Raw genomic sequence first — 27,802 nt, 5'->3', positions numbered from 1 at the left:
TTGAATATTCTGGGATTTTGTGTTCTCTCCCAGCCTCCTCCCTCAGCTGGTTACCAGAACTGCTGTTTTTCTCTTGTGCCCTGAGGTGCTCCACTTCCTCTCCCCTGGGGCCCCCGTGTCCAGCAGCCTCCTGGGCTGTCCTGCCCTGTTCCTGGGGCTGAGGTGGTTTTCCTGTCTTTCCCTTGCAGCTGCTCCGGCCTGTGTACCAGGAGGATACCATCCCCGAAGGTGAGTCTCCTGCTGCTGCTGTGCCCTCCTAGCTCAGAGAGGCAGCAGGGGTCAGCTGAGGCCTGGCCCAGCCTCCGCCCCTGAGTTCTGAGGCCTTTCCAATGGAGTCAGGTCACTTAGCCTATCGACACAGACTCTCTTTCCACGTGGTACCTTTTCTCCCTCACGGAACCAATGTCTTTCTTCCTTGAAGCCAGAACTGAGAAGGAGGAGAGGGGATCTTACCAGGGCATTTTGAGAGACCGTGTGTCCAGGCCTCAGGCATTCAATTGAGATTCATCCAATTTTACAGAGCAACCGATATATATTAGGTGCCAGAGGCAATGTGGTTGGGCTTGCATGGAAGGGAGTCAGGGAGCGTGGAGGTGGGAGGTCTTGAGTTGGAGTTCTAGCTATATGACTTTGAGCAAATCATGTCTCCTTGGTGGCTCATTCCTGTAATCCCAGCACTTTGGCAGGCTGAGGTGGGTGGATCACGAGGTCAGGAGATTGAGACCATCCTGGCTAACACAGTGAAACCCCGTCTCTACTAAAAATACAAAATCACTACTGGGTGTGGTGGTGTGCGCCAATAGTCCCAGCTACTCAGGAGGCTAAGGCAGGAGAATCACTTGAACCTGGGAGGCAGAGGTTGCAATGAGCCGAGATCATGCCACTGCACTCTAGCCTGGGTGACAGAGCGAGACTCTGTCTAAAAAAAAAAAAAAATCCTGTCCCCTCGCTGAGCCTCAGTTTCTTCATTTATAAAATGGGGTCAATAATTCCTACCTCAGAGGGTTGTTGGGGGGATCCCATGAGAGAATGGTTATGAGTAGTTGCCTGTATACTGAGAGATGCTATACAGAGGGTAGCTGTCTTTGAAGTGCACAGATGTCTCTGTTGCTGGGTGGATTCTTCTTCTTTGGCTTTTAAAATCCTGATCAGGGGTGGAAGCTGAGCTCAAAACCACTTTCTTCTCCCAGGAAGGCTGAGATATTGGTCTTGAGGCTGAAGCTGGCTGGGCATTCCTTGAGATCCTTCGCGTGCCTGCCAGAAAGCTTTGACTCAGAAGTCCATCTGGTGTCTGGACCGCCTTCCTTGACAGTGGCTTTTGCTTAGCCACTCACAGACTTGCTTCCTTGCTGTACCCCTCTCAGTGGTGTGAAGGCGATGCTTCTAGGGGGTAGTTGGAAAAGTGCTTGTGCCTTTTGCGGGTGTGAAGCGCTCCCATCAGGCTCAGGGATGCTGATGGAAGACATCTTCTTTCTCTCCAGTCTGGGGCATTTGGGCAGTTGAGCCTGGTCAGTTGGAAATAAATCTGTGTTCCTTCTGGGGAGAAGTCTGACAGCAATTCAATGATGAGTTTTATTTTTATTTTTTATTTTTCCATAGATTATTGGGGTACAAGTGGTATTTGGTTATGTAAGATTTTTAGTGGTGATTTGTGAGATTTTGGTGCACCCATAACCCGAGCAGAATATACTGCACCCCATTCGTAGTCTTTTATCTCTCACCCCCCTCCCATCCTTCCCCCGAAGTCTGCAAAGTCCATTGTATCATTCTTATGCCTTTGCGTCCTCATAGCTTAGCTCCCATGTATTGTTGAGAACATACAATGTTTGGTTTTCCATTCCTGAGTTACTTCACTTAGAAAAATAGTCTCCAATCTCATCCAGGTCGCTGCAAATGCCATTAATTCATTCCCTTTTATGGCTGAGTAGTATTCCATCAATGAAGAGTTTTTAAAAAGCTTTTGGTTGGCACATTAGGTTAGAGTGGAGATGCCGCTGCTAAGTAGGGACTTCATTAGGGTCAAGGCCTGGGCCTGGCTCATTTCTGTAGGTCCAGTGCAGGACCCAGGGCCTGGCGGATGGCAGATACTCAGTAGAATTTTGGTTGTGTGACTGACTGAAGGAGAACGACTTGGGTTGCCTCTGAGGCTTTGGAGTCTGGTCGTGGAGGAGGGGGGCTGGAGAAGTGTGCTGCCTGGAGTGGGCCCATGCACACAGGCTGGTGTCTGGGGTTGATTCCTTCTCAGTTGAAAGGTACTTCTGTGTCTCCCTGCTGTGCTCCCAGCCTGTATCCATGTTTCATTCCCCTCTGAGAGTATAATACATAGTAAGTCAGCAAGAGCACAGTTATCTAAGCCATGGGGAAAGGGACAAGTGAGGAAATGATGATGATATTAATAACCATGCTAGCTCTTTGAATGCATTGTATTAAGATCCTGACCTTACTTTATGTATTCTTCATAATAATAAATCTTCACTCTTTACCAGGGATCAAGTCTTTGTAGCTCACAATTTTAGGATTCAGAGGAAAGGGTGAAATTCAGGGCACACAATTTCCCTTAAACACACTTGGGATTGTCCAGAGGTTAAGGCCGTCACCAGAGTGCTGGCTTCTTAGTCCCCCTCCTCTGGCTGGGCTGCCAAGAGATAGCCCTTCAGGAGTGTTGGGTCATCCTGAGTTGAATAGGAGGGAGAGTTAAGCCATCCTGAGTTGAATAGGGTCTGGTGCCCTTCCGGAGCCCAGAGTGCCTGCCCGGCTGTGGTTGGCATGTTTCCCAGGGCTGCTGGTGCCCTTGGCATTGTCCCTGCCCTGTAAAGGTGACCTGGCCTCAGATTCGCCACTGCCAGGGCAGGGTGGCTGCCAGGGCTCGCCTCAGAATCTGGGAGCAAAGCCCTGTAATTACTGTATTTGGTCGGTGAAGCAGGTGTTGGAGGAAAAAAGGGTGATATGGGGGTTTGGGCCAGACATCGGTAGCAGGTGGGAAGTAAATGAGTTTGCCTTCACAGAGCTCAGTAACTGGGTTGCAAGCTGTACTGTTCTAAAAAAAAAAAAAAAAAAAAAATCAGTTTTACAGAGCCACTCCCACTGGCCACATATTATCCAGGGGTGGGTGGAGATTGGGCACAAGGGCATGACTGCTGCATAGGTTGGGTTAATCCTGCCTTGTATAATTTACTAGCCAAATGACCAGTCACCCTACCATTCCAGACCTCAGTTTCCTTGTCTACAAAATGGGGCTGAGCCGACTTTTCCTCTCTGAAGGCAGAATTATGTGTTGGGTACTTCAGGTGAGGCCCTTGGTGAGGATTCTGTGACAGCCCTGGGCCCCTGGGCTAGAGAAGGGAAGAAATCAATTTTTTAAGAAGTCCGAGACTGGGGGCCCAGGACCCAGATTTTGGCATTTACAGTTGGTACCCATCTTTACTTTTGGTCTATTTTGCTCCAGTCACCTGCTTGTCAGTCCTGCATGGTTTTGCCTTCTCTGCTGTAGGCTTAACCATGTTAAATTAGACTGTCTAGATCCAGGCTGGCCATGGGGTTTCATTCACAGCACAGTTTGAGACCCAGCAGCCCTGCCTATCCTTCTACTAACCCTGGTAGGTGGATTACTTGGAGGCTTAGGATTTGTGATAATCCCCTGACTACTCACACTGTGGTACAATCCACCAAACTCTTTTCCATCAGGTCTCTTGTGTGAACCTCCCACTGGCCCTGGGGAAAGCGAGGCAGCAATCAGTATTATCTCCACTTCAAAGTGGAGAAAACTTTGATTCAGAGAAGGAAGGAAGCTGTTCAGGGTTACACAGACTGTCTCTGACTTGGGAAGTCAGTGATCAAGCTCGGGTGTCTTATCCAACTCAAATTCAGTGATGATCTTGAGACTGAGGATGGTGCTTTAAACAAAGCGTCCAGGGCCTGGCAGCACACATCCCTCTGGGACTGATGTGTAGGGCCAGATCAGACAAGGAGCTATGTGACATCTTCCTTGTATCTGTTCCTCCTGTGCCCATCCGGGGCTCATGCTCATTCTACTCCTCTCTCTGTGACTCACAGAAGAGGCAGGAAGTGGTTTGAGTTATCATGGTTTGAGCGCTGCCCCCAGATTTGTCTATGATCAGTGGTCACTTGTCAGGGGCACGGGGGGAGTCAACTTGTTTTTCTTACCTTGCTTGGTGAGAAGGGGCTGGGGGTGGGAGGAGGAAGCAAGTGTGAAACCTTCTGAGGTGAGTTTTTCCTCCGAGGCTGTGGGTGCGCGTTGGTGGGGAGCTTCCCTGAGGTATAGCTGGGGTCAGGCCACCGGTTCCCCCCTCGCTGCTAGGGCTGCTGGCAGCAGAAGACAGCCTGCACCCAGGACCCAGGCTGGGCACCCAGGTCAGTGAGGACCTGGTAGTTGCCCATACAGTAGCAGGAATGCCTTAGAAGGGGCCCAGGAGTGTGTGGAGCCTGACTGCTTTGGAGTTTCCCTCCCACCTGCTTGGTCCAGGAACCCCTGACTTTTTAGCGACTTTGTGTTTTGTCCCTCTGCGTACTAGACGGAATGTAACAAAAACCTGTGCACAGGCTGGGCATGGTGGCTCATGCCTGTAATCCCAGCACTTTGGGAGGCTGAGGCGGGCAGATCACCTGAGGTCAGGAGTTCGAGACCAGCCTGACCAACATGGAGAAACTGTCTCTACTAAAAATACAAAATTAGCCAGGCGTGGTGGTGCATGCCTGTAATCCCAGCTACTTGGGGGACTGAGGCAGGAGAATCACTTGAACCTGGGAGGTAGGGGTTGTGGTGAGCCGAGATCGGCCACTGCACTCCAGCCTGAGCAATAAGAGCGAAACTCCGTCTCAAACAAACAAACAAAAAAACAACAACAAAAACGTGTGCACCACCCCTTGTTCAGGGTGAGGGGTGTGTGTCCATCAGTGTCCCCTTAAAGAGGGACCCCTCCCCCCCACCGCCGTTGCAGCCTCTGCTGTCCTTCCTGGGGGTGGTCTTGTTTCTCTGTTTCTCTCTCTCTCTCCTTATGATTAGAATGATCTGTGAGTTGGTGGCCAAGCCGGAGTACCTCCTGGGTACAGTGAAGCCTGGGATTCCCAGAGTCCTATGGGGCACCTGACTCCCAAACTTGCTTTTCCAAGTGGAGAAATCACAACAACGAAACAACACTGAGTTTGCAGCTAACTTTTATCACACACTTACTAGGTCCCAGGCACTGTTCTAAAGACTCTAAGTGAACTTAGAGTATTTCATTTAATCCTCACTGTAACCCAGTGAGCTTGGCACTATTGTTACAGTTGAGGAAATCAAGACTCTGAGGGTGAAATAAGTTGCCCAAGCTCACTGAGCTGGTAAGCGGGGGAGCAGGATTTGAGCACAGCCACCTGGCTTCGAAGCTTGTGCGCTTTACTGTGACCTGGGGCAGCAAGTGCCACTCCTTATTCTAGACTGACTGGAGTGGGCCAGGCTGCTCTAGCTCCCTTGGCTACAGAGGGAGGACTCCAGTACATCCTGGGAAAGCCTTTGGTCTCCGCTGCCACTGCTGCAGAGAGTGGATTTTTGTCTGTGGGGCAGGGAGGGAGGAAACAGATTGGGCTGGGCTGAGCTTGTGCGGGGAGTAGTGGGAATGGTGTGGGTGTCTGTTAAGGAGAGCGCGTGCCCTGCCACACAGGCTGGGCACCACTCTGCTCCAACTGATTCTTCCACGTGGGACTGTGGGCTCAGTGAGGACAGATCTTCTGATTTTTCAAATATGAGTGATTTCTTGATTTTTAAAAGACTGAGGCCAAAATGGAAATTCTGATCCGGGGCCTGGGTCAGCAGGTGGAGTGTGCTGCCTCCATCATAGCTGGTGGTGCCCAGCGCTGTGCTAGCCCTGGACTTGCTTGCTCATGTGTCAGCATCTCTCACTAGAGTGCGAGGGAATTCCTTGAAGCCCGAGCCCATGTGAGGCCTCCCTGTGTTTCAGCATCGTGCGCAGGGCCTGGCACAAAGTAGCTGTTCAGAAAGTGGTTGTTGACGGAATGAGTCCGTGTCCCCTGTTTCTACAGAGGGGACACCTTTGCAGGAGTGACGGAAATGTCTCATAGTCCCCCATCTCTGTTTCACAGAATCAGGGAGTCCCAGTAAAGGGAAGTCCTACACAGGCCTGGGGAAGAAGTCCCGGCTGATGAAGACAGTGCAGACCATGAAGGGCCACGGGAACTACCAAAACTGCCCGGTTGTGAGGCCGCATGCCACGCACTCAAGCTATGGCACCTACGTCACCCTGGCCCCCAAAGTCCTGGTGTTCCCTGTCTTTGTTCAGGTGAGCCCGTGGCTGGTCTTAAGGGTTCCCTCAGGAGGAACGGAGAAAGAGGAGGGCCCTTGCCCCAGGACTCAGGGATGATGACTTATCCCAGGACTGAGGGCCCTGTTTTGGGAAAGATAAGTAGCTTTAGATGCATAGGATTCTAGGGGCTTATACTGAGGGAGCAGAGATTTCCAGGGAGATACACAGGAAAAAGTGAGGCCGGGATAGCCCAGTAAGGAAAGGGTCCTCTCCTTCCCCCACCTCGCCTCCCCTTTCTCTGGGGAAAGGGCAGGTGCACCCCAGCTGCTTGTTGCCATGTCACAGGGACTATTTGCCAACGCTCCCACTCCCTGGCTCACCCAGTGGTTTTTTATTTGAAAATAACTGAGGGAGACCCTTGGGGTCTGTGCCTTATCTGGCCTCCCTGGTCTCTGCAAACAAGTTTGGCCCGTATTCACTGGTGGCCTGCGATTCACTAGATCGCTCTTATTCTCCAACGTCAAACACAGTGCTTGAAGAAAGATAATGAAACAAACAGCAAGCTGGGCCTGAAATCCCAGCTACTTGGGAGGCTGAGATGGAAGGATCGTTTGAGGCCAGGAGTTCGAGGTTACAATGAGCTATGATCATAACCCTGCACTCCAGCCTCTTCTTCTTCCCCCTTTTCCTCCCCATTTATCTCTCCTTCTCTTTAAAAATAACCTTTATTGGGCCAGGTGTGGTGGCTCACGCCTGTAATCCCAGCACTTTGGGAGGCCTAGGTGGTGGATCACTTGAGATCAGGAGTTCAAGACCAGCCTGGTCAAGATAAAAACCCCATCTCTACTAAAAATACAAAAAAATTAGCTGGGCGCGGTGGCAGGCGCCTGTAATCCCAGCTATTTGGGAGGCTGAGGCAGGAGAATCGCTTGAACCTGGGGGGTGGAGGTTGCAGTGAGCCGAGATCACACCACTGCACTCCAGCCTGGGAGACAGAGTGAGACTCTGTCTCAAAAAAAAAGAAACAAAACAAAAACCTAAAAATCTTTATTTATTCCATCACCCAGATATGATAGTGTGAACATTTCAGCATCTTTTCTGTGTGCATATGCACATTAAAAAACAGATCTTATTCTATATTTTATATCATGTTGCCTTTTTAAAAGGAAAATTGTAGCATGAACCTTTCCCACACCACTAAATGTTCTGTGTTTTACGGTGGTTGCCCACTCTTCTTTTATATGGGTATACTGTATTTATTTAACCAGTTCTGTATTCAGATACTTCTGTCTACTCTTTTGCTATTGTAAATAACCCTGTGATGAAAATCCTTGTGCATGGATTGCCTCTCTGATTATTTTCCTTGGGAGAGATTGCTGAAAGGGAAATGACTGGGTCATGGGTCATAAACATTTTAAAGGCTCTTTACACATATTGACAAATTGCTTTGCAGGAAGATTCTAATGGTTTATCATCTTATCAGCAGCATAGACGTGACTTGGCCCCACGGGCTTCATTTCTGCCTATGCCTCTCTGGTCTCCCTGGCATCCCAGTCTGAGCCTGTCACTGTCCAGTAGGCACACTTTGTTAGGATGCAACACATCTCTGGGAGCTCACACGCCTCCCCTTAGACAGCTCTGTCAGCAGGGCCCGGCCTTAGCCTTTCTGTGGGTCTCTTCTCTTTCTTAGCATGTGACACAAAGTTCTTGGCATCTACAATGTCTAATTTTGTTTCTTTCTTTTTTTTTTTTTTTTTTTTGAGATGGAGTTTCACTCTTGTTGCCCAGGCCAGAGTGCAAGGGCGCGATCTCAGCTCACTGCAACCTCCACCTCCCAGGTTCAAGCAATTCTCCTGCCTTAGCCTCCCAAGTAGCTGGGATTACAGGTGCCCACCACCATGCCTGGCTAGTTTTTTGTATTTTTAGTAGAGACGGGATTTTACCATGTTGGCCAGGCTGGTCTCGAACTCCTGACCTCAGGTGATCCACCCACCTCGGCCTTCCAAAGTGCTGGGATTACAGGCACGAGCCACCACACGCGGCCTGTGTCTAATTTTCATGTTCATTTTAATATTTGTATACGAAACTACTTTTATTTAAGAGACAGTCTCTTGCTGTGTCCCCCAGGCTGGAGTGCAGTGGTATGATCACAGCTCACTGTAACCTCAAGCTCCTGGCCTCAAATGATCCTTCCACCTCAGCCTCCCAAGTAGCTGGGATTTCAGGTCCAGCTTGCTATTTGTTTCATGATCTTTTCTTTAAGCACCTTGCTTGATGTCATGTACTTAGAAGCCGTATTAGAAATATACAGTCATAAGGACAAGTCCTGCTGGGTAATCCAGAGCTTAGGGAGCTTCCTCTGGGCTGGGCTGGGCAAGGTGAGGGAGTAGGGTGAGAGGTTTGGGTGAGAATTGACCCTTGGGGGATTGCCTGAGAAGGAGACAGTTCAAGTGTGCTATGAGTGCAGAGCAGGGACTGGCCTGGCTTTGAAGGGACTCAAGTGACGAAATCTCTTGGCATGTGGCTCTCAGGATGCCTCTTGGTCCTGTGAGGCATGAACAGGATAGATGGGGGATGGTGGGGGCTGGGAGGGCCCAGGAGCCCAGTGCAGTGGGGGGTGAGAGCTGGGGCTGAGGACTGCAGAGGGCCTAAGCCTGTGGTTACACTTCCTGTCAGTGAGTGTAGCTCTCACGGTGAGGGTTGATGGGGAAGGTGGCAGCAACAGTTCCACAGGACAGCAGCGTCTGTCTTTCTGTTTCCATCTTATGTATGAGGGGGTGTGTGGGTTCTCGGGTCGGTGGCGGGCTGACAGTCTTCTCTGGGTCAGAGGGTTCTCTGTGGCTGGCTTTGACAAGCTGCTGCTTCCTCCCTCCGGGTCCTCACCCAGCCTCTTTTTGAACTGCCCACTCAGCCTGCTTTATTTCCAGCCTCTAGATCTCTGTAACCCTGCCCGGACCCTCCTGCTGTCAGAGGAGCTGCTGCTGTACGAAGGGAGGAACAAGGCTGCCGAGGTAAGACTTTCACCTGCAATTTTTAGGGGGCTTTCTGGGTGGGCTTCATTGGCATTCTCCAGGCCCCTCACTTTGGTCTCTTCCTGAGTATCTTAGAATTGTACACTCTCAGGGTAGGGGAGACCTGAGAAGGACCCCTCCACTCTCCCTAGCAAAGGCTACCCAGCTTTTTCTTGTACATCTCCTTTCAAAAGCTGTTGAATCCTTCTTTGGTGGTTAGAAAGTTTCCCCAGCCCCTAAAGACACCCCATTGTTTATCCCACCTTCCTCTCAGGAGCAGAAGAGATGGCAATTTACCCTGGCTGTGGGGAGTGACTTTGGTGGCAGGAAGAGTAAAGCTATTAGCCAAAGTGAATTTTTAGACCAGCATCAGTTTACCTGAGTTTTCTGGGCCTGTTTTAACCCAAATCCCATGTCCTCTTCTGAGAGACGAGTCTATGATTTCGCCTGGGTTGTAGCTCTGCCAGTGGGGTGCTGACATGGGACCTGTGTCACCCTTCCTGGGAGCTGGCCTGGGATGCTTTTCTCTAATTGGGAGAACTTCATTCATCTACACAACCCCAGAGCTGGTCAGTTCAGTCTCTGAGCTTAAAACTACTTGGGTACAGAAGTTGGAGCCCTGGGCTCTGCCCTGGCTACCTGGGGCCATGGGGTGAGGGTAGCAGGCTCTTTGCAGATCAGGCCCCAATGTAGAGCTGCCTTGGCTGAGTCGAGTGGCAGCTTGGGGTAGTGGAAAGATCAGGAAACTTGGAGACAGGAAGTCTGTATTGAGACCCAGCTCTGCTGCTGGCTCACGTGTGATTTCTTCTTTCTTCCTTAGTCTTTCCATCTGAGCAGTAGGTTTGTGTGTATTTGAGGCAGTAAGGGCAGGGTCAGAGGTTGGTCTGTAAGGACACTTTAAACCTCAGCCTTCTGGGACACTATGTGTGACTGTGGCTGAAGCAGGAGGTTGGTTTGTTTTTTAAGTAAGCAGACTGGACTGGAACTCATCTATTCCAAATGTACATTATCTTTTTCAAGGGAGTGCCCTGGGGGACTGCTTGCTCCCTTCCACCGCTCGCTGTTGCCTACTGTATTTCTGGACCTCCTCTTTTCCGAACCTCCTCTTGGGAACTTTGCAAACTTTGGGAACTTAACAATCTTTGCATATCTTCTGAATTGTCTCAGTGGGAGTAAAACTTCATCTGTTGGGAGGGATTTAAGTTTTAGGGATGAGAAGTCACTTAGAGCTATGTTTGGTGAATGAGAGTGTGGTGGACCTAAGTCTGGCATCCAAGGGTCAGAAATTGAGGTGTGGCCATAAATTCACAGACTCATAAGAAGCCAGTTAGAGATGGCAGCCACCCTGAAACGTATACATAAGTCTAAATTCACTCTTCTGTTTGTCCCTTGAATCTGCAAACATTGAGCACTTATTGTGTATCCTCATTGTGTATGCATTTTACATACTTGACCCCAATTAGCTCTTGCAGCACCCCCATGAAAGGCACGATTGTCCCCACTCTGTAGTTAAGGCAGCTGAGGCTCCAGTGAGATTCACTGGGACCCAAGAGTCTCCAGGCTGGTAAGGAATGGAGCCGGGACATTTCTGGCTCAGTGATGCTTTCCATGACCCCACACTGCTTCTGGCATGTCTGCATAAAGACAAACTAAGGAACACAAGCTGAAGCCAGAGCCTTGTGACAGTTGCAATTCGTCCAGAAAACCCTGCCTTATAGATCTCTGGAGCCTTAGAACCAAGAGACCCCTCTCCCTTAGCCTTGAAGATTGAAGGAAACAATTTGAAGACAAGTAAAATAAATATTAATGTATTCCTTTTTGTTGAAGTATGATGGCAACCAAACATGTAGATCTGGGCATCCTGTCATGTTACTCACACCAAAAAAAAAAAAAAAAATTCAAAGGGATTTGGATAAATTCATGAAATCTCAGCATTGGTTAGGCTTTCAGGAGTCATCCATGCTAATTGCTTCCTTGTAACTTTCCAGTTAAATGGTTTTCTGATTGGTGCTTGAATCTTCTAGGGCAGCCCATTAGAGCAGTGGGGTTTTTTTACTGGGGAGGGCTAAATTGTAGAGTGTTCTCCCTTACACTCAACAGAAATCTTTATTTGTGGAATGTTCCTCCTTGGTTCTTTGTCCCATCACTTCTCTGGGCATGCTCAAGTTTGCTAACATCTGTGAGCTGATCCAGTCCCACACCGTGAACTACCCTCATCACAGCCCCTTCCAGAAGTAATAGACTTGATTAATGTGCCCTGAGGTCTATGGCCCTGTGTGAGGTTCTGGGAATACCATGAAGCACAAGACAGACACACCCTCCCTTTACACACTGACTCATGGAGTTTACCATTAACTAAGGCACCAAAGTCTTTTTGGTAAACTCTGCTCTTAGGTCAGATTCCCAAGAAGAAGCTTAGTTGGGGCCACTTGGGAGAAGCCACCCTCCAAGTGGTAAGGACCCCCTTACCAAGTGATCCCTCAACTCTGACCCTTTGGAAAATCAGATGTGTCCTTGGAGCAAGTGTGGGGAAGACACTGGGTGACCCCCATGGCCTGCTGTGGAAGGCGACAGGTGATTGGGCCATGGAGATGGGCATCACTCTCCCATGGGCTGCCGTGGCCCCTGCTGGTGCTGGTGAGATAGGGGAGTCCACATGCCCTCCCCGGCACACTTGCCCCTCTGCTCTGCCTCCAGCTGTGTGCCAGCTCTGGCCTTTCCCTGACCCAACCTTTGGGAAATTTTTCATTTATGCCTTAATCACTTCCTGTCTAGACCATATTCTCAGCCCTGGGAATCTGAGCTAGAGTGGTGGCCTGGGCCTTTTCTCACCTTGCTCATGGTTCTTCCCCAGTTGCTGGTGGCTCCTCCTACTTGCCCTACTTCCACCCCTCTCTGGGCCTGGGCTGTTTTTTTTTTTTTTTTTTTTAACTTTCTAGGCTCCTGACAGATTGTCGGCTCCAGCCCTTCCCCTGCCAGCCTCCCTCTGGGTCTGGAGGTGACTACCAGATTTCCCTTGAGTCAGGGACACGTTTTGTGGGACCCTGAGGGTTTGCTTTGTGTTTCTGGCTAGTTTAGAGCCTTCTTTCCATTGCTTGGACTTTGAAGTCTTCTCAGACAACCAATTCCTTGACTCCTTCTGAGCTCTTGAGTCACTTTCTTCGCCTCTTCTCTTAACATTATTATTATCATTATTATTATTAATTTTTATTTTTGCCTCATTTGCTCCTCCTCTTTGGTCTCTGGATTCTTTCACATTCAGGAACTGCACAGCTTTAAGCACATTGCTACCTCTCTGTATAGTGAGAGCTTTAGGTCAGATATACCTGGGTAATGGTCCCTGGCTGTGTGGCCATGGACAGGTCACTTAACCTCTCTGAGCTCTAGGGTCCTCGTCTGTAAATGAGGGCAGTGGTGTTATTTACAAGTGAGGATCCACTGAGCAGAAAGTAAGCGTTCAACACATGAAGACTTCTCTTGGGCTGCACTGAGACAGAGCTGTGGTGGGAAGGGTTAGGGTCACTACCAAGATGCCTTATAGCCCAGGGTTCTGGAGTCCTCATGTTTGGGCCCCATTGGAGAAGCCAAAGCCCCTGAGAGCTCCTTCAAGGATGTCTCCCTGTTGTCTCTGCAGCCCAGATTTCCTCAAGCCTCTGTATTTGTGCTACACTCAAGAAGCCAAGCCATATTTTGATATATATTCTATATTTTTAAATTACAAAAGTAACAGTGATTGCAAATATAATACACATTAAATCAAAATGTATCAATTAAAATCCCACTCCCTGGAGTGAGGAGTGTGGCATTTTAACTATTTTAAAAATGTATAACTATAGAGAAATGTGTCGTTTTGTTTTACAAAATTGGATTCTATGCTAGGTATTTTTGCACATTGTACTATTTTGATTTATGATAGACAGATTTCTATTTCTGCCCACATAGCTCTACTTTATTTTTTAATAGTTGCATAAAATTCTGCCATATGAAGTTAGCACAATTCATTTTATTCATCTTCTCTTGATGAATGTTTGTTATTTTCTTAAATTACAAAAATGCTGCTGAGAACATCCTCATATGTTCATATTTATACCTCCTTGTAAGTATTTCTGTAGGATAGAGTCTCAGAAGTGGGGCTGTGGGGTCATCTTTAACAGGTTGATAGCTGAATGTCAACCTGTTGGCTTTTTAAATGTCACCAACAGTCCAACACACACTCACGGTACCCTTCAGTGCATGCCAAGCCCTTCTGGCTGGTTCTTCTTCAGAAGAGACAAGGTGTCAGGTGTTTGATATCTCAGAGGGAAGTTCACATACTTAATAACACTTTGTTTTCTTTGGAGAATCTAAAATTGGATTTTATTGCTTTTGACTAAAGGCCACTGCAGGATTTGCAAAACAAAGAACAGTGTAATCTTTAGTGGCATTAAAGGATCAAGTGGATTTTCTTAGCATAAAAATATGCTGAGCGTGCCTGTTGGTTTACCTATAATGTCTAAGAATAGCCTCTGCCTTTATTTTTGGAGCAGCTAATGCATAAAAGAGATAAAAGTGATGTCCATGTCTGTACTAGAGTGTGAGTAACTGGCTGTTTCTTAAACTGATTTCTCATTAATGCAATTAAACTTATCCACAAGGAATTTGATAATATTAGCTCACATTGTGTGGCGCTTTACTCAGTCTGCAAAAAGCTCGTGGAAGGAGCCTGTAAGAATGCCAGGCAGGGACTCTTCTCCCTGTTTGGGCTGTTGAGAAAACTGAAGGGGTTAAGGGGTTTAAGCCAATTTTTTTGTGGCTAGTTGGTGGCAGAGCTGGGATAGGAGCCTCCTGACTTCTGACTTTCAAGTCCAGTGCTCTTTCAGCCAGACACTTAGAGCAGAATAAAAGCAAATATGGAAAATCTTACAGCTTAAGGGTTGCTCCAAGCCCCAGGTGCTGGGCTGGAGGCTCCAGGAGCATTTGGTCAGAGATGTAGGCTTGGGGGATCAGGCTGTGGAGAGGCTTGCAGAGACCAGCTGCCATGGAGGGTGAGGGCCACTTTTCCCCTTCTGTTTGCTTTTTTCCTACTTTGAGGAGTGGAAGTATAGGAAGCTGGAGGGTGATGGGGCCATCTTGACTGCAGGTCAGGACTGCCCTTGGCTGAGGCTGTACTGAGCACTGCTCCTGGTTCTGTGTGAGATGATGAGGATGCGTTATCTGGGGAGGCTGTGGCTCCCCACCTTCTCGGGGAGGTTGTGGCTCTCAGCCTCCAGAGGACAGCAAAGTAGCCAGTTCTGTTTGCTCTCTGTCAACCCAGGTGACACTGTTTGCCTATTCGGACCTGCTGCTCTTCACCAAGGAGGACGAGCCTGGCCGCTGCGACGTCCTGAGGAACCCCCTCTACCTCCAGAGTGTGAAGCTGCAGGAAGGTAAGCAGATGCCGTAAGTGCCCAGAGCCCCTCTCAACTTGCCCCAGTCCCGCTGCTCTGGGCAGCCCTCTGGGATCTGGCTGCCAGTCATCCATAGGGCACTGGAGTGTGTGCTGCTGGGCTCTGTCCATGGGCTAGTAGGTCTCAGACACTGGCATTCTTTCTAGGCTGGTAAGCCTTCTGATATACCTGAGGTTTTCAGGGAAGTTTCTATTCTAGAGACTTTCCAGAGAGGCTATGGAGTCGGGTAGGAAGAGCTTTGGATTCAGACAGACCTGTGTTCAAATCTTGGCCCTGTCCCTCCATACTGGGATGACTGTGGGCACTGTACTCAGCCTCTCTGAGACTGTTTCCTCCCGTGTAAATAGGGATAAAAATAGTAACTGAGAAGGTTGCTGTGAAGATTAAGCTAGGTCATAAATGCAAAGTGCTTGGCCCATAACAGGTGCCCAATAAATACTTGTTGCCACCCACTCACCCCACAGATCTGTGGACAGAGACCGCAACTCGGCTCTACTCAGCTGCATGGCCCTGCGGAGCCCAAGCCGCTGGGGCTCAGGCACATGTGGGAGCGTGGAGGGAATTTCTAACCCAAACTTTCCACCATGCCCTCCACTCGTGGGAGGGGAAGCCAGCTGGGAGTATCTGTCAGTGGTTTGGTTTGGCGCCTGAGGTCTCTGCTGAGAGGGGCTGGGTTTCCTCTCCCAGATCATGAAAACAACAGACCCGTTTGAGGATGGGTGACAGGGGCAGAGAGGAAAATATTACCCAGTGAAAGAGTTCTGTTTTGGCGGGGTTTGCTCCGGGAAAGCTTCCTGGCTGTTTGCAAACTGTCCTGCCTGCTCAGTGCCTGAGTGTTCCTCCTCCTCGGAAACCCATTCAGTATGAGAACCGCCACTCTCACTTCCCCACAGGAAGCCACTGACAACTTCTCCATCTCGGGCTCTGGCCTTTCCCCTGTCCATGGAAGGGAAAAGCAAGTCACCTCACTGGGTCAGCTCCTCCCTCCAGGCGGGCTCAGCCTGACCACAGGGCGGTGGGAAGAAGCCACCTGAGCAACTCCAGTTCCAGCACTGGCATTCCCAGAGTTCCCCATGCCTGCTGGAGGGCATTAGGTTGGAGCTCCAGTGGCCTCTGTTCCTGGGCTTCCCTGCCGTCCTCTCCATACCCCCAGCCCCTCCCTGGCTCCCTCACACCCAGCTTCCCATATGCCCATTCTTCAGCCTGCAGTGTGCATATTCACACATGCACTCACACCGAGTCCCTTCTTCTCTGCTTCCCCCTCCCTGCCCCCAGCCCAGACAGTCTAGGACCCCGTCACATTTGAGGGAGGAGCACTGGATGGGCCAGGGCTCAGTAATATGCCCTGGTTGGTACACGAATGGAACCCTCGCTCTGTTGTGCACATTACAAGGCTGAGGCTATAACCCAGGACCCTGGTTTGCTCAGCTTCCTGTGAGAAGGAGGGAGGGAAGAGAAGCAAGGCTCACACTGGCTACAATTTGGGTGGAGGTGGAGGTTGGGGGGAGAAGGTAGTAGAGGAGCTGAGGGCAGTGGCTGGGAGTCTGGGATCTGGGCGTGGTACTGCTGTGCTGTGCTGTGCTGTGCTGTGTGGCTTCAGCTGGCCCTTTCCCTTTGCCAGGCTTCAGTTTCTCTGACTGGGAACTAAGGGTGGGGCCAGCGCTTTGTGTCCCTCCCAGCTCTGATGCCCCCACACAGAACCCCAGAGCTTGCTGTGAGCAGCTGCTGGACCATGCCTATATTATCCTGCCTCTACCCCTCTGGGGGCCTGGATGGGGAATTGGTTGGGATCTCCCCTTCTGGAGGCCCCAGGCCCCAGACTTGAAGCTAGGGGTGGGGTGTGCTCCATCCTCCACTGGGTTGTGATGGTCAAGGTGGGTGGTGTGGGGCCTTGGGGTGTCACAGAGACTCTCCAGGTGCTGAGCTGCTTTTGAGCTGCAGCCTTGTGTAAGCCTGGCACTGTGGCTTCCTCTCCCTGCAGATGGAGGGCGAGCTGCACAAGGGCTGAGGATGGCCAAGGCAGCACTTCTCAGAAGAGACCACCATGGACGGAAGAGCCCCTTGGGTTGGTGTGGGAGAGGGGCCTGTGTGTGTGTGTGTGTGTGCATGTGTCTGCCTGCCCTGGAATTTTTGGATAGATGGTTTGGGGCCAAACTCCAGGGAGCCTGAGAGCTGCTGAGAGGGATGGAAATGGCTCCATTTCTAGGTGCACAATCCAACGCTTAGATTTCTTTCCAGGCACCGATAGAGCCCTTGCCTTCCCCCAGCTGCCCCCACTCCCCTGAGACAGGCTTGTGGGCCCAGAGGCTCATGGAAGTTTAGTGACCCCTTCTCCTGCAGTCTAAATTGGAGCCGCAGGACCCAGTGTTCTGAGTCCTGGCGTCCAATTTCCTGCCTGCTTCCCCTGTGCCCCAAGAGACCTGCTGCAGCAGCAAGGGCCTGAGGCTTTTAAGGGATGCATTTGGGACCTCAGCTGGAGCCTCTGTTGGCAGAATGGTCTCTGATTAATATTGCTCATGACTCCTAGGTTTCTTATTTGTCTCTTTCAAACCACCATGTATGCAGAATTCAATTTGGGGCAAAGAAGATGGCAAACAAGGAATGCACCCAACCTTTCTGGCTGGTTGGGGCTGGCAGGGGCTGTTCCCTGGCAGGGGAGAATCAGCCCCATGCTAGGGACCAAGGTATCCCTGTGTAACTTGTCTGAAGAGTCCTTAGCTCCATTGGCCAAGCATACTCCCAGGGCCTAGCCTGGGACATGGAACACTGTGGGTGCCTAATCAATGTTTGTTGTGTGAATGAATGACTAAAAGGAGAGCAGAAGTGTTGCCTCAGTTCGGGAGCTGGGGGTGCACCTCTCCCCCAGGGCTCCTGGGTGGTAGTCACTTAAATCTTGTCTGGCCCCGTCCTGCCCAGCCTCCCCTAGGCTTCAGCAGGGCCGAATAGCAGTGTAATGGGAACAGGCGGAGAGCTGGCGCTAACAATTGGGACATCTCCGGTCAGCCGGGGCCCATTGTGGTCTCTTCCTGCCTCTGCTGCCCGCTAGTTTTGCTACTCTTTGTGTTGCTGCCTCCCAGGCGGCCAGCGTCATGCCCATAGTGTGTCTTTCTGGCCTGCTCTGGTGTCTCAGAAGTGGTCTGGAAATGTTCTGCTGATTATTAGGCTCTCCAGTCACCTTGGAGCCAGGTAGGCAGTTGCAGAAAGTCAGTTGCCTTGGTCTCAGCTGCTGGAATGTTTGGAGTTAACTCTTGGTTAGTCCTCATTTTCTGAGCACGTCCTCAGAACCCACATCAGTGATAGCAGTGCTGGGGTGGTAGCAGTGGAAGGGACACGTTGCCACCTCTGGGGCTCATAGCCTGGTGGAATGCAGACGAGTAACCGTGGAGGGGTAGAAGTGTGACATGGTGGTCAGGACATAGGCTCTGGAGGCAGGCAGTCCTCACTTCAAAGCTCGGCTTTGCCACTTACTCAATGTATGCCCTATTCATGTTGTTCTCCCTCCCTGGGCCTCAGTCTCTATATCTGGAGAATGGGGACAATACCCCTTCTGCTTGCCTCAGACAGCGAAGGGGGTTTGCTTAATGGTTGAGTTTTGGATCTCAGATCAGGTGAGAGAGGGCTCTGGGAAAGTGACGGAGGGGTCAGACCTGGGCCAGGAAGCTATCTCTGGGGCCCACCCAGCCCGTGATTGGGGATCCCTCCTGCATGGTCCATGTATTCCTTGCGGGAAGCGAGGTCCACTCTGGAACCCAATGGCTCCTTGTTGCATTTCAAAATGGCCAAGGCAGTTGGAATGTTTAAAGGAAAACCCAGATGTGTGCTGCCCTTCTCCTCCCTCCTAGCCCCCAGTTCTAATGTTCTAGAAGGGGCAGAATTTCTCTCCTGGGTCAGCCCGTTGCAGCCTGTTTTCTACAGCTGCAGCTCCTCTCCAACACCCTTGGCTTCCTCAGTTTGTTGTTCTTTTATGAGGCTCTGAACCATGCTGAGTGCTGCCCCCATTCCGTCCACCTCTCAAAGTACTGCCAGCACAAGGCTGTGACATGGAACAGATTTCAGAGAAAGTTTTCAGTAATGCAGGGAGGTTGGGGAAGGAGGCAAGGGTGTCACAGCACAGAAAAGTTGTCAAGGCAATCCATCCACCATTCCCTGCCATAGGAAATATGTCTCAGGGAGTGTTCCCCCAACCTCAGCCTCCTGTTTCCCTGCAGCTCTCATCTCCTGGACTTTCCTCTCCCTTCTAGAACCTTCTCTTTTCTTGCTGCCAGCTTCTAACCCCCAAGTTTCTGTTGTTTTCTTACATAGATCCTTTTGACTCTTACTTGGCACTAGGATCTGCTTCTGGAAGGCCAAAGAAATGTCCCAGTGTGTTCTCTTAAACAAAAGAAACCACCTCCTCTTGTCTCCACCCTCAGCAACACAAGGAACCAGCAGAAGCTTTGAAATTACAGTTTTCTTAAACATGATGGACTTCTTAGGCAGGACTCCCTCCCTCCCCAGTCCATCGCTAGATGGGAAGAAGTAGAAAGATTTATTCTCCCTAAGTCCGAAGTGAACCCTCATTTACATATGGGAGATTTTTTAATCTGGCTGTGGCTGGCAGCCCTTGGCCCTAGGGATAGCTTTGTCTCAGAACTGCCCATATACCTTGCTTCGAGGGGGCCTGGCCTTCACCCACACCAGGGCCCTCATTTCTTAGGAATTGACTTGACCCACAGTCTCTATTTTTATCTTGCTGTCTTCTCTTTGCAACTAATTTTGCTGTCTTTGACAATTTCTTTACTTCAAGTATGTGTTAAGGGTTCTACCTTGAGCCCAGCACTGGCCTGGTGCTTTGAGAGGACAGAGGAGCTGGATAGGGCATATGTGGTGGGCATTTGAGAGGTGGGGTGTGTAGTGGTAGGAGTGTGGGCTCTGGATCCAGGCTACCTGGGTCTAAATCTTGATTCTCTTCCTTACTCCTGGGCAAGTTACTCAATTCATCTGTGCCTCAGTTTTCTCAAGAGTCTTGGGTGAAAAGAGCCCTGTCTTCCAGGGGTTGTTGTGAGGGTCAAGCATATCCATGGGAAGCATAAGGAACAGTGGTTGGCATGGAGCACTGTGATGCGCTAAGGTCCTGTGGCCCTTTAAGCATTTACTGTTTTACGTGCTGCGTGGTTGCTTCCCTCAACAATGACAGTTTGCCTAGCGAGACCCATTGCATGGTCACAGGGAGTAACCATCCTGGGCCCGTGCCCAGACAAGTGCCCTAAGCGGGAGTGCTGCCAGGCCCTGAGGAGTGGCTGCAGTGGGCAGGGCAGGTGTCCTGGAGGGAGGGACCGGGCTGCTTCTCTGCACTTGCTCTTCCTTGAACACAATTTGTGCTTCTCTTGGAATGTCCTTTCTTCCCACCTTGAGTCCAAACTCAACAGGGCCCTCCTTCAGGAAGCTTTTCCCAGAAGCTGGGTGTCATCTCCTGGTCCTCCTGCTTCTGAAGCGCTCTGAGCAATCACCTTCTCTCGGCGTTGACATTGGACCTTAGCTCCTCTGCTGAAGGAGGCAGTTGCTGACAGCCCTCCCAGATGCCTCCCAGGTGGAGGGGAGTTAGTGAATGGTTGCAATTGGGATCCTGGACTAGGGGTTAGGAGGCTCTAGGAAAACATACAGAGAGGTGAAGCCTGGGCCTGGAAGCTGTCTGTGGGCTCCACCCAGTCTATGACAGGGTATCCACCTGCATAGCCCACCATTCCTTGGCGGAAAACAAGGCTCCCTATTGAATTTCAAAATGGCAAAGGCAGTTGGAGCATTTAAAGGAAAATCCAGATGTGTGCTGCCTCCAGGTCTCTCACTGCAGAAATCATGGAAGGGAGGAGGCCTCCTGGGATGGATGAGGGCTCCCCCCAGTACCTGATGCCCAGAGGGTGCTGCTGGCTACCTCTCCTGGGGATGAGGTTTCAGCATTCCTTGGGCTAGGCTGACCCGCAGGCAAATGCCTTAGAGCTGTACATTACCCTGGTTAGTTACGTAGCCAATTTTCCTCCAGAGACTTCCCTGCCTCCCATGCCTGCCTCTCTCTTTTCCCAGGAGGTGCCACACACAGCCTTCTGGGCAAGACAGCTGACTATGCTGGAGCAAACTGCTGAGGCTCTTTATCCAGTTCTAATGCAAATCTTACTTTTTGTTCCCTCAAAGGTTCTTCAGAAGACCTGAAATTCTGCGTGCTCTATCTGGCAGAGGTGAGTCCTTTCCTCTGGATTTGAGGAGAGAGATCTTCGACCTGGTGCTTGAGGGGAGACACTGGGCTGGGATCTAGACCAGTGTTCTGATGCCAGCCTCCATACCCACTCATGCCGAAGTCCTGGGCAAGGCCAGAGTAGCGGTTTTTTGCTAGGTAGAATGGGTCTAGCCATTCCTACCCCTGCCTCTCTCACCTCTGTGTTAAAGAGCAGTGGACAGGAAAGTGCTTAGAACAGACCCTTGAGATTTTCTGTGCAGGACCTCCTGAACTGCAGGAATCTCAGTGGGGGTGTGGCCGGGCAACTGTGCATCACCCTGTTTACTGGTTAATAGCCCTTCCTCTAGAGATCACCCTGATTCCTGTACCTGCCTCTTGCTTCCACGTTTTCCAGGAAGTACCACCAACGACCCCTTGTACAGGGTCTTCTCAGTGTTTCAAAAGACCTGAAGGTATTTGTACCTTTACCTGGGCCAGATAATACAGGCTAAAACAAACATCCAGTGTCTGGGTTTCAGGCTGGAATGATACCCACTCAGTGTGGTTGAGATTCCTGGTTATCTCAGTCTGATCAGAAGCTTAGATAGGCAGTGCTGTGCCTTTGCTGAGCAACATCTGGCAAGTAACTTATTACTTGATTTGGTTTGGTAGATAAAATATCATTAAGGCTGGGGTTTAACCCAAGAGATCCTTGAAGATGAAAAAGTTGAGAGCCACTGAGCTATACAAATACTTTTCAATTTTCGGTGAATTTTCTATTCACTGCAGGGCGGTGTCTGTTCAAGCAAGGATGCATTAGACACATTCCTGCCTCTGCCTTCACTTAAGTTTGTCTCATGCAACAGTCCAGGGAACCTGTTTTGTGGGAGGTGGGACATGGTCTATATTGGCTGGCCAAGAGGAACACACCCCTTTGAGAAGGAATTGTACACAGTTTATGATTGAAAATCATTCTTTCAGTTCCTGGCTAAGAAGTGCAAGGCCTAGAGAGAGTTTTTGAACAGCCCCCTGGAGGAGAAGACAGTTGATGAGAAGTTAGCTTTAGCGGAGGGCAGAGAGTTCCAAAGAGGCAGTGGACATTGCTGGGGCTCAGCTGGGGAACTGGGCTGCCTGAAATACAGACCTGAGGGCCAAGAGGGCATTGGATGTCCTCCCCTGTGTCAGGCACATTCCTCCGGAGCACAGGAAGTGGCTGGTGGAATCACTTCAGTGCTGGAGGGTGTTTAGTTCCACAGAGCCAAGCAAGCAGAGAGGAGAAGCCATGACCAGGCTAGGCTCTTCCTCCAGCCTCACCACACTGGGTTCTGATTCTCGGGCAGTTCCTGAAAAGAGGCTCCAGGTTCTTTAATGCCAATAGAGCTTCCTTCCAGGTTGGGTTAGTTTTTCCCAGAGAAAAGGACTTCTGCTCCATTAGTTTCCTGGGATCTGTGACCTGCTGGCTTCCAGAGATTGTGAAGGGATATTGATTTGGGGCTTTTTGTTTCAGTAAAGTGCCAGGTGATCTGATCTCCAGGGGCTGTGGGATTGAGCTTACAGGCAGCTAGAAGCCTCTCTCTTCTCTTAATGGGTTGCTATTTAGAAGAAGTACTGTAATTCAGGGAAGACAAGATGCCTTCTTGCTCTGTAGCCTGGACCACTCTTAACATGGGTGGTTTTGGATCCTATCAAGAGCCTGAAACTCACATCTTAGTTGGAACTTCTGACAAGTGATTTCTCTTCATTGCCTGACATGCAGGTGGCATCCAGAGAAGAAAAAGAGAGTCAGGATTTGGAGAAGTTTTTTGACTCTGCATTGAGAAAGGCCCAATTGCCTGGGTGATGGCAGCTCTGATTGTTCTCTAGCTGCAAGATCCTGGGTGGTGTTATCCGAAAGTAGTCCTGGGCTCTGGGTCTCTATTGCCCGGACAGGTGTGTTTCTCAGTTCCTGCAAATACACTGGACAGATGCAGCCCACAATTGGCTTCAGAACACAGAAGGCTCTGAAGTCAGTTGGGTCCATGGGCACATTGGTCAGGGACTATTCTCTAACCTAGAATCTGATGTTGGCTCCATTAATTTAAGAGTCTTGGAGTTAGGAAAACCTAGATTTGAATCTTGGCTCTGCCATTTTCTGAGTGATCTGGGGCCAGTTACAAACTCATCTCTGAAATGGGGCTGGTTCTACCCTGCAGGGTTGTGGTAATGATTAAATGAGATTCAATAAGACTTGCATCCAAAGCACTTAGCACAGAGCCTGGCACACAGTGAGCGCTCAATAAATGGTAGCTATTGTTATTGTCAGTTTCAAAACAAGGGGAAGGGCTCTTCATATTCATTTACTCTCCATTAGAGAAATCACAAATGATTTATTGGTCTTTTAAGAAGAAAGCTAAGAGGAATAGCTCATATTCTTTGTAATGTGCATATACAGTTATACAAATATGGTAAGATCACAGATTCTGGAGGAGGCAGAAGACAAACAGTGAATCTCTCCTCTCCCGAGACCTCCTGGGGCCAGTGACATAACCTCTCTGAGCCTTAGTTTTCTCATCTGAAAAATGGTAGCAGCTGCTTTCCTTCCTACCTATGTCATAGGGTCATTAGGAGAACTGAATTAAATGACAGAATTTTTATCAAAGCAAATGAACCAACTTAATTTATGGCTGAAGAGGTTTTGTTTTTTACAAAGATACAGTTAATTCAGGAGCAAGGAGGTAAGGCAAGAGCGGGATTTTAAAGAGGCCAAGAGGAGCTGGGTGTCTGGTTGGATTTCAGGATGCCCATGTTTAAATGCACAGGTCTGTGCCCAGTGCTTCTGGGCCAGGGCCAGTGCATCTGAAAGGTCTGTGCTTGGCTGACCACCCCATAGTCAGGAGGCACCGTCTGAGTGAGTTATGTGAGGAAGCCTTCAGGGCGGCTTATGGCCTTGACCACAGAGCCTGGTATTGAGGGCACAGTGGGCATCAGTGTTGGGACCGACAAGTTGGATCACACCCTGGATTAAAAGAGATGGTTTACCTGTGAGGGAAGCCAGGAACGTAATGAGTGTCCCCAATTTAGACAGATTTAGGCAGATGGGAATTCAGCCTCCCTGGAGGGAGCTGGCTTAGTGCTCTCTCTCTTGGCTTGGCCAGGAGAGAGAGACCAAAGCTTAGGTCTCCCGAAAATGTTTGCCCATCTAAGCCAGCCAGCTCTGCCCCCTGCCTTGGAAGCCTTCTGGGTCCTCTAGTATTACAGCTTCAAGCTCTGAGAGCCAGAGACCCAGCCCTACACTCTGCTGTTGAGACAGGCAATACGGTCACCATCTCAGGTGAAGAAATAATGGCTTTCCAAAGGAGATTCCCATGGGGCAGGGCAGCAGAGGGTGGTTCTTGTGGTGTCAGCAAAACAGGCATAATCATGGCTGTTACCTTGCAGTGTTGTTGGAAGAAATGTCGAGGTATCACTGGTAAGGGGCTTAGCACTATGCAGGGCATGGGATTTGAGGGGGTTGCCTCAGTATTGAGGGTAGGTGGCTCTCTCACTGTGAGAGGCCCTCCCAGGATGGGGGGAGCTCTTTCATACTTTTGTAGGGAGGGGGACACCATCCTGGAGCTTAGAGCAGTGGACAGTTATACAAAAAGCTGCCAGCGAACTCTGCAGCTGCTCTGAGACCCAGCTACCTACAGAATTTCTCCTGGAGGCTTTGCATTCTGGTCGCCTCTTGGTCCAGTCTGCAAGAGGGAGCATTCCTGCCAGCCACAGGTGTGGCAGCCTGACCAGGTGATGAGACCTCCCCAGGTGTTGGAGATGAGATCCCAGCATGTGGTTCTCCAAGGCTTTGAGCTGGAGCTCTGCTCCTCATTGGCGATGAGACTCAGGGAGGTCCTTAGCTGCTCTGAACCTTGGCCATTCCCTTCCATAAAATGGGGACAACAATCCATGCCCTTCCTGCCTCTTCACTGCATTGCCAAGATGAGCATGAGATCATGAGTGGGAAAATTCTTTTTTTTTTTTTTGAGACAGAGTCTCACTCTGTTACGCAGGCTGAAGTGCAATGGTGCGATCTCAGCTCACTGCAACATCCGCCTCCTGGGTTCAAGCGATTCTCCTGCCCCAGCCTCCCAAGTAGCTGGTATTACAGGTGCACACCACCATGCCTGGCTAATTTTTGTGTTTTTAGTAGAGACGGGGTTTCATCGTATTGGCCAGGATGGTCTCAAACTTCTGACCTCAGGTGATCCACCTGCCTCAGCCTTTCAGAGTGCTGGGATTGCAGGCATGAGCCACCGTACCCAGCTGGAAAGTTCTTTTTAAAATTGATAATCAGACAAAAGGAATTATTAGTAAGGCAGAATTCCTGCTTTAGAACAGAAAGAAAAGAGGACATGGAGGCCCAGGGAGATTAAGGAATCTGCTGAAGCCCACCCAACTGGGTAGAAGCAGGGCTGGGAGGCTCGGGCCAGGGCCAGGGCCAGCTTCATGGAGTGATGGCCTTTCCAAGCTGGAAGGGACCACAGTTCCTGCCTCACCCCCCACCTTTACATGGGAACACTGGAGACAGGGAGCAGAGGGCCTTCTGGTCAGCATCTGCTTCACCCGGCTTCTCCCTGGGAAATCTTGGGGTCTTTTGCTGGCCATATCCTTCCCCTGCCATGGGCTAGAGGACTCTGGGCAGCGGAGGGAAGCTGTTGTTAAGTAGAAGCTCCAGGAGTGCCTCAGCGCACCACCCAGTTCCCTGAAACCAGCAGGCAGGGCTTTCTTTCCTCTTTCCCCAGATGCTCTTAGGAAGATCAACTTCTGAGCACTTTTGGGCCTGAGAGGAATGGCTGGCACTCAGCATGGGAAGTGCCCCCACTCTGAAGGGTGGCATTCCTGAGGGTTGGGTTGGATGCAGGGTAGAAGAAGTCCCTAGATATTATCAGCTGATGCGATAGTCCACCCCAGCTCAAGGCCTGCTTTCGCTGCTTCTGGAACAGCTTCTCCCAAACATTGTTTTTGCTGGCCCCTTCTTACCGTTCATGCCTTAGCTTGTGTGTTGCCCTTTCTAAGAGGCCTTTTCTGATCACCTCAAGTATGACCTCTCCCTTTATGACCTTGGTGACATTTTCACAAGTTGTAATTACAGTTGTCCCTCAGTATCCACCAAGGATTTGTTCCAGGACCCCACAGATACCAAAGTCCAAAGATGCTCAAGTCCTTGACACAAAATGGGGTAGTATTTAATATAACCTATACACATCCTTCCATGTACTTTAAATCATCTTTAGATTACTTATAATATCTAATACAATGTAAGTTCTATATAAATAGTTGTTAAACTGTATTGTTTAGGGAATAATGGCAGGAAAAGAAATCTGTACATATGTAGTACAGATGAATTTTTTTTTTTTTTTTTTTTTTTTTTTTTTTTTGAGACAAGGTCTGTCCTGTTGCCCAGGCTGGAGTGCAGTGGCACAATCATTGCTCACTGTAGCCTCAAGCTCCTGGGCTTCAGCAATCCTCCCACCTTATTCTCCCAAGTAGCTGGGACTACAAGCGCACACCACCACACCCAATTAATTTTTTTTTTAAACTTTTTGTAGAGACTGGGTCTCACTGTGTTTCCCAGGCTTGTCTGGAACTCCTGGGCGCAAATGATCCTCCTGCCTTGGCCTCCCAAAATGCTGGTTTACAGATGGGAGCCACTGTGACCAGCCTAAAATATTTTTTCAAATATTTTCCATCCTCTGTTGGTGGACTCCATGGTTGTAGAAACCATGAATAGGGAGGGCTGTATATTATTTCTTTAATTGTTTATTTGTATAAATAACAAATATTATTGTCTTTGCCCCTAACCTGAGAGCATGGGCTTAGTCTGTCTCATTTACCTCTTTATTTCCAATGCCTAGGACTGTCTCTGACACAGAGCAGGTGCTCAATAAATAGTTATTTTATTTTATTTTTTTTCGAGGCTGAGTCTTGCTCTGTCACCCAGGCTGGGGTACAGTGGTGCGATCCTGGCTCACTGCAACCTCTGCCTGCCAGGTTCAAGTGATTCTCCTGCCTCGGCCTCCTGAGTAGCTGGGATTACAGGCACGTGCCACCACGCTGGCTAATTTTTGTATTTTTAGTAGAGATGGGGTTTCAGCATGTTGGCCAGGCTGTTCTCAAACACCTGACCTCATGATCCACCCGCCTCAGCCTCCCAAAGTGCTGGGATTATAGGCATAAGCCACTGCGCCCAGTCAATAAATAGTTATCAAATAAATGAATTACTGAATAGTAATACTAGTGACTGTTTGTTGAGGCCTGATTGTTGTCCTCCTTGCTTGCCCTCCTAGTAGCTCTGAAAGCCAGGTGATGCCATTATATCCCCATTTCACAGGCAGCTTGGTACTTTCTTGAGGTTGACAGCTGGGAAGTGGCACAGCTGGGATTCAAACCAGGCCCTTCCAACTGCAAAATGAGAAAGGGCTGGATAGAAACACTGTCTTTTTTTTTCTGTTCCAAGGGATCAGCTGATGCTCTTAGCTCCCTGGCTGAGTTCATCTAATCGCAGCCCTTTGGGGTTATAATCAAATTCTAGTGGAGGCAGACAGAGCTTGTACTCCCCTGATGAGAGTACCCGGTTGTGGGTGGCAACCCTGGGCATGTACCACCATCCCTACCCCGCCCCTAGCACACTCTGCTTTAGGGGTGGCTCTCTGGGTCCCTGAAGCTCCCTGGTGCTTGTGCCAAAGCTGACCTGGATTTGACCTTATCCCAGAAGTCCCTCCTGGCAACCAGAGCTTACCAAGGCCATTGCTTGCTAAGCACTATATGAGGCCTAGATGAAAAAGGCCTTTCTAGAAGGGGTTTATAGTTTAGTTGGGGAGACGAGACTATAGTACTTAACAAGGTTGAATAGCGAAGCGGGACCTAAATGTCAGCAGTGCCTGGGATGTTGCTGCCCTC

General features: G+C 49.8%; 1 protein-coding gene across 18 annotated transcripts in view; it reads left to right on the top strand.

Moving 5' to 3' along the window:
• RGS3 (regulator of G protein signaling 3) overlaps positions 1-27,802 on the top strand; it is a 135,258-nt gene that overhangs the window by 45,975 nt on the left and 61,481 nt on the right. For 12 of the 18 annotated variants that reach the window (XM_063787573.1, XM_009457121.5, XM_063787576.1 and 9 more), the window contains 5 exons: positions 189-228; positions 6,100-6,296; positions 9,188-9,271; positions 14,565-14,676; positions 20,866-20,909. In XM_063787573.1, the coding sequence (XP_063643643.1) occupies positions 189-228; positions 6,100-6,296; positions 9,188-9,271; positions 14,565-14,676; positions 20,866-20,909 (477 nt within the window). Of the gene's footprint in view, positions 1-188; positions 229-6,099; positions 6,297-8,775; positions 9,028-9,187; positions 9,272-14,564; positions 14,677-20,865; positions 20,910-27,802 lie in introns of those variants that run through there. The other 6 variants (XM_016961479.4, XM_063787581.1, XM_063787578.1 and 3 more) reach the window with 6 other exon arrangements.

This window comes from Pan troglodytes, chromosome 11 (assembly GCF_028858775.2).
Source record: "Pan troglodytes isolate AG18354 chromosome 11, NHGRI_mPanTro3-v2.0_pri, whole genome shotgun sequence".
NCBI classification, from domain to species: Eukaryota; Metazoa; Chordata; class Mammalia; order Primates; family Hominidae; genus Pan; species Pan troglodytes.
The sequence above is the reverse complement of the archived record's forward strand: the minus strand, read 5'-3'. Positions and strand labels throughout refer to the sequence as shown.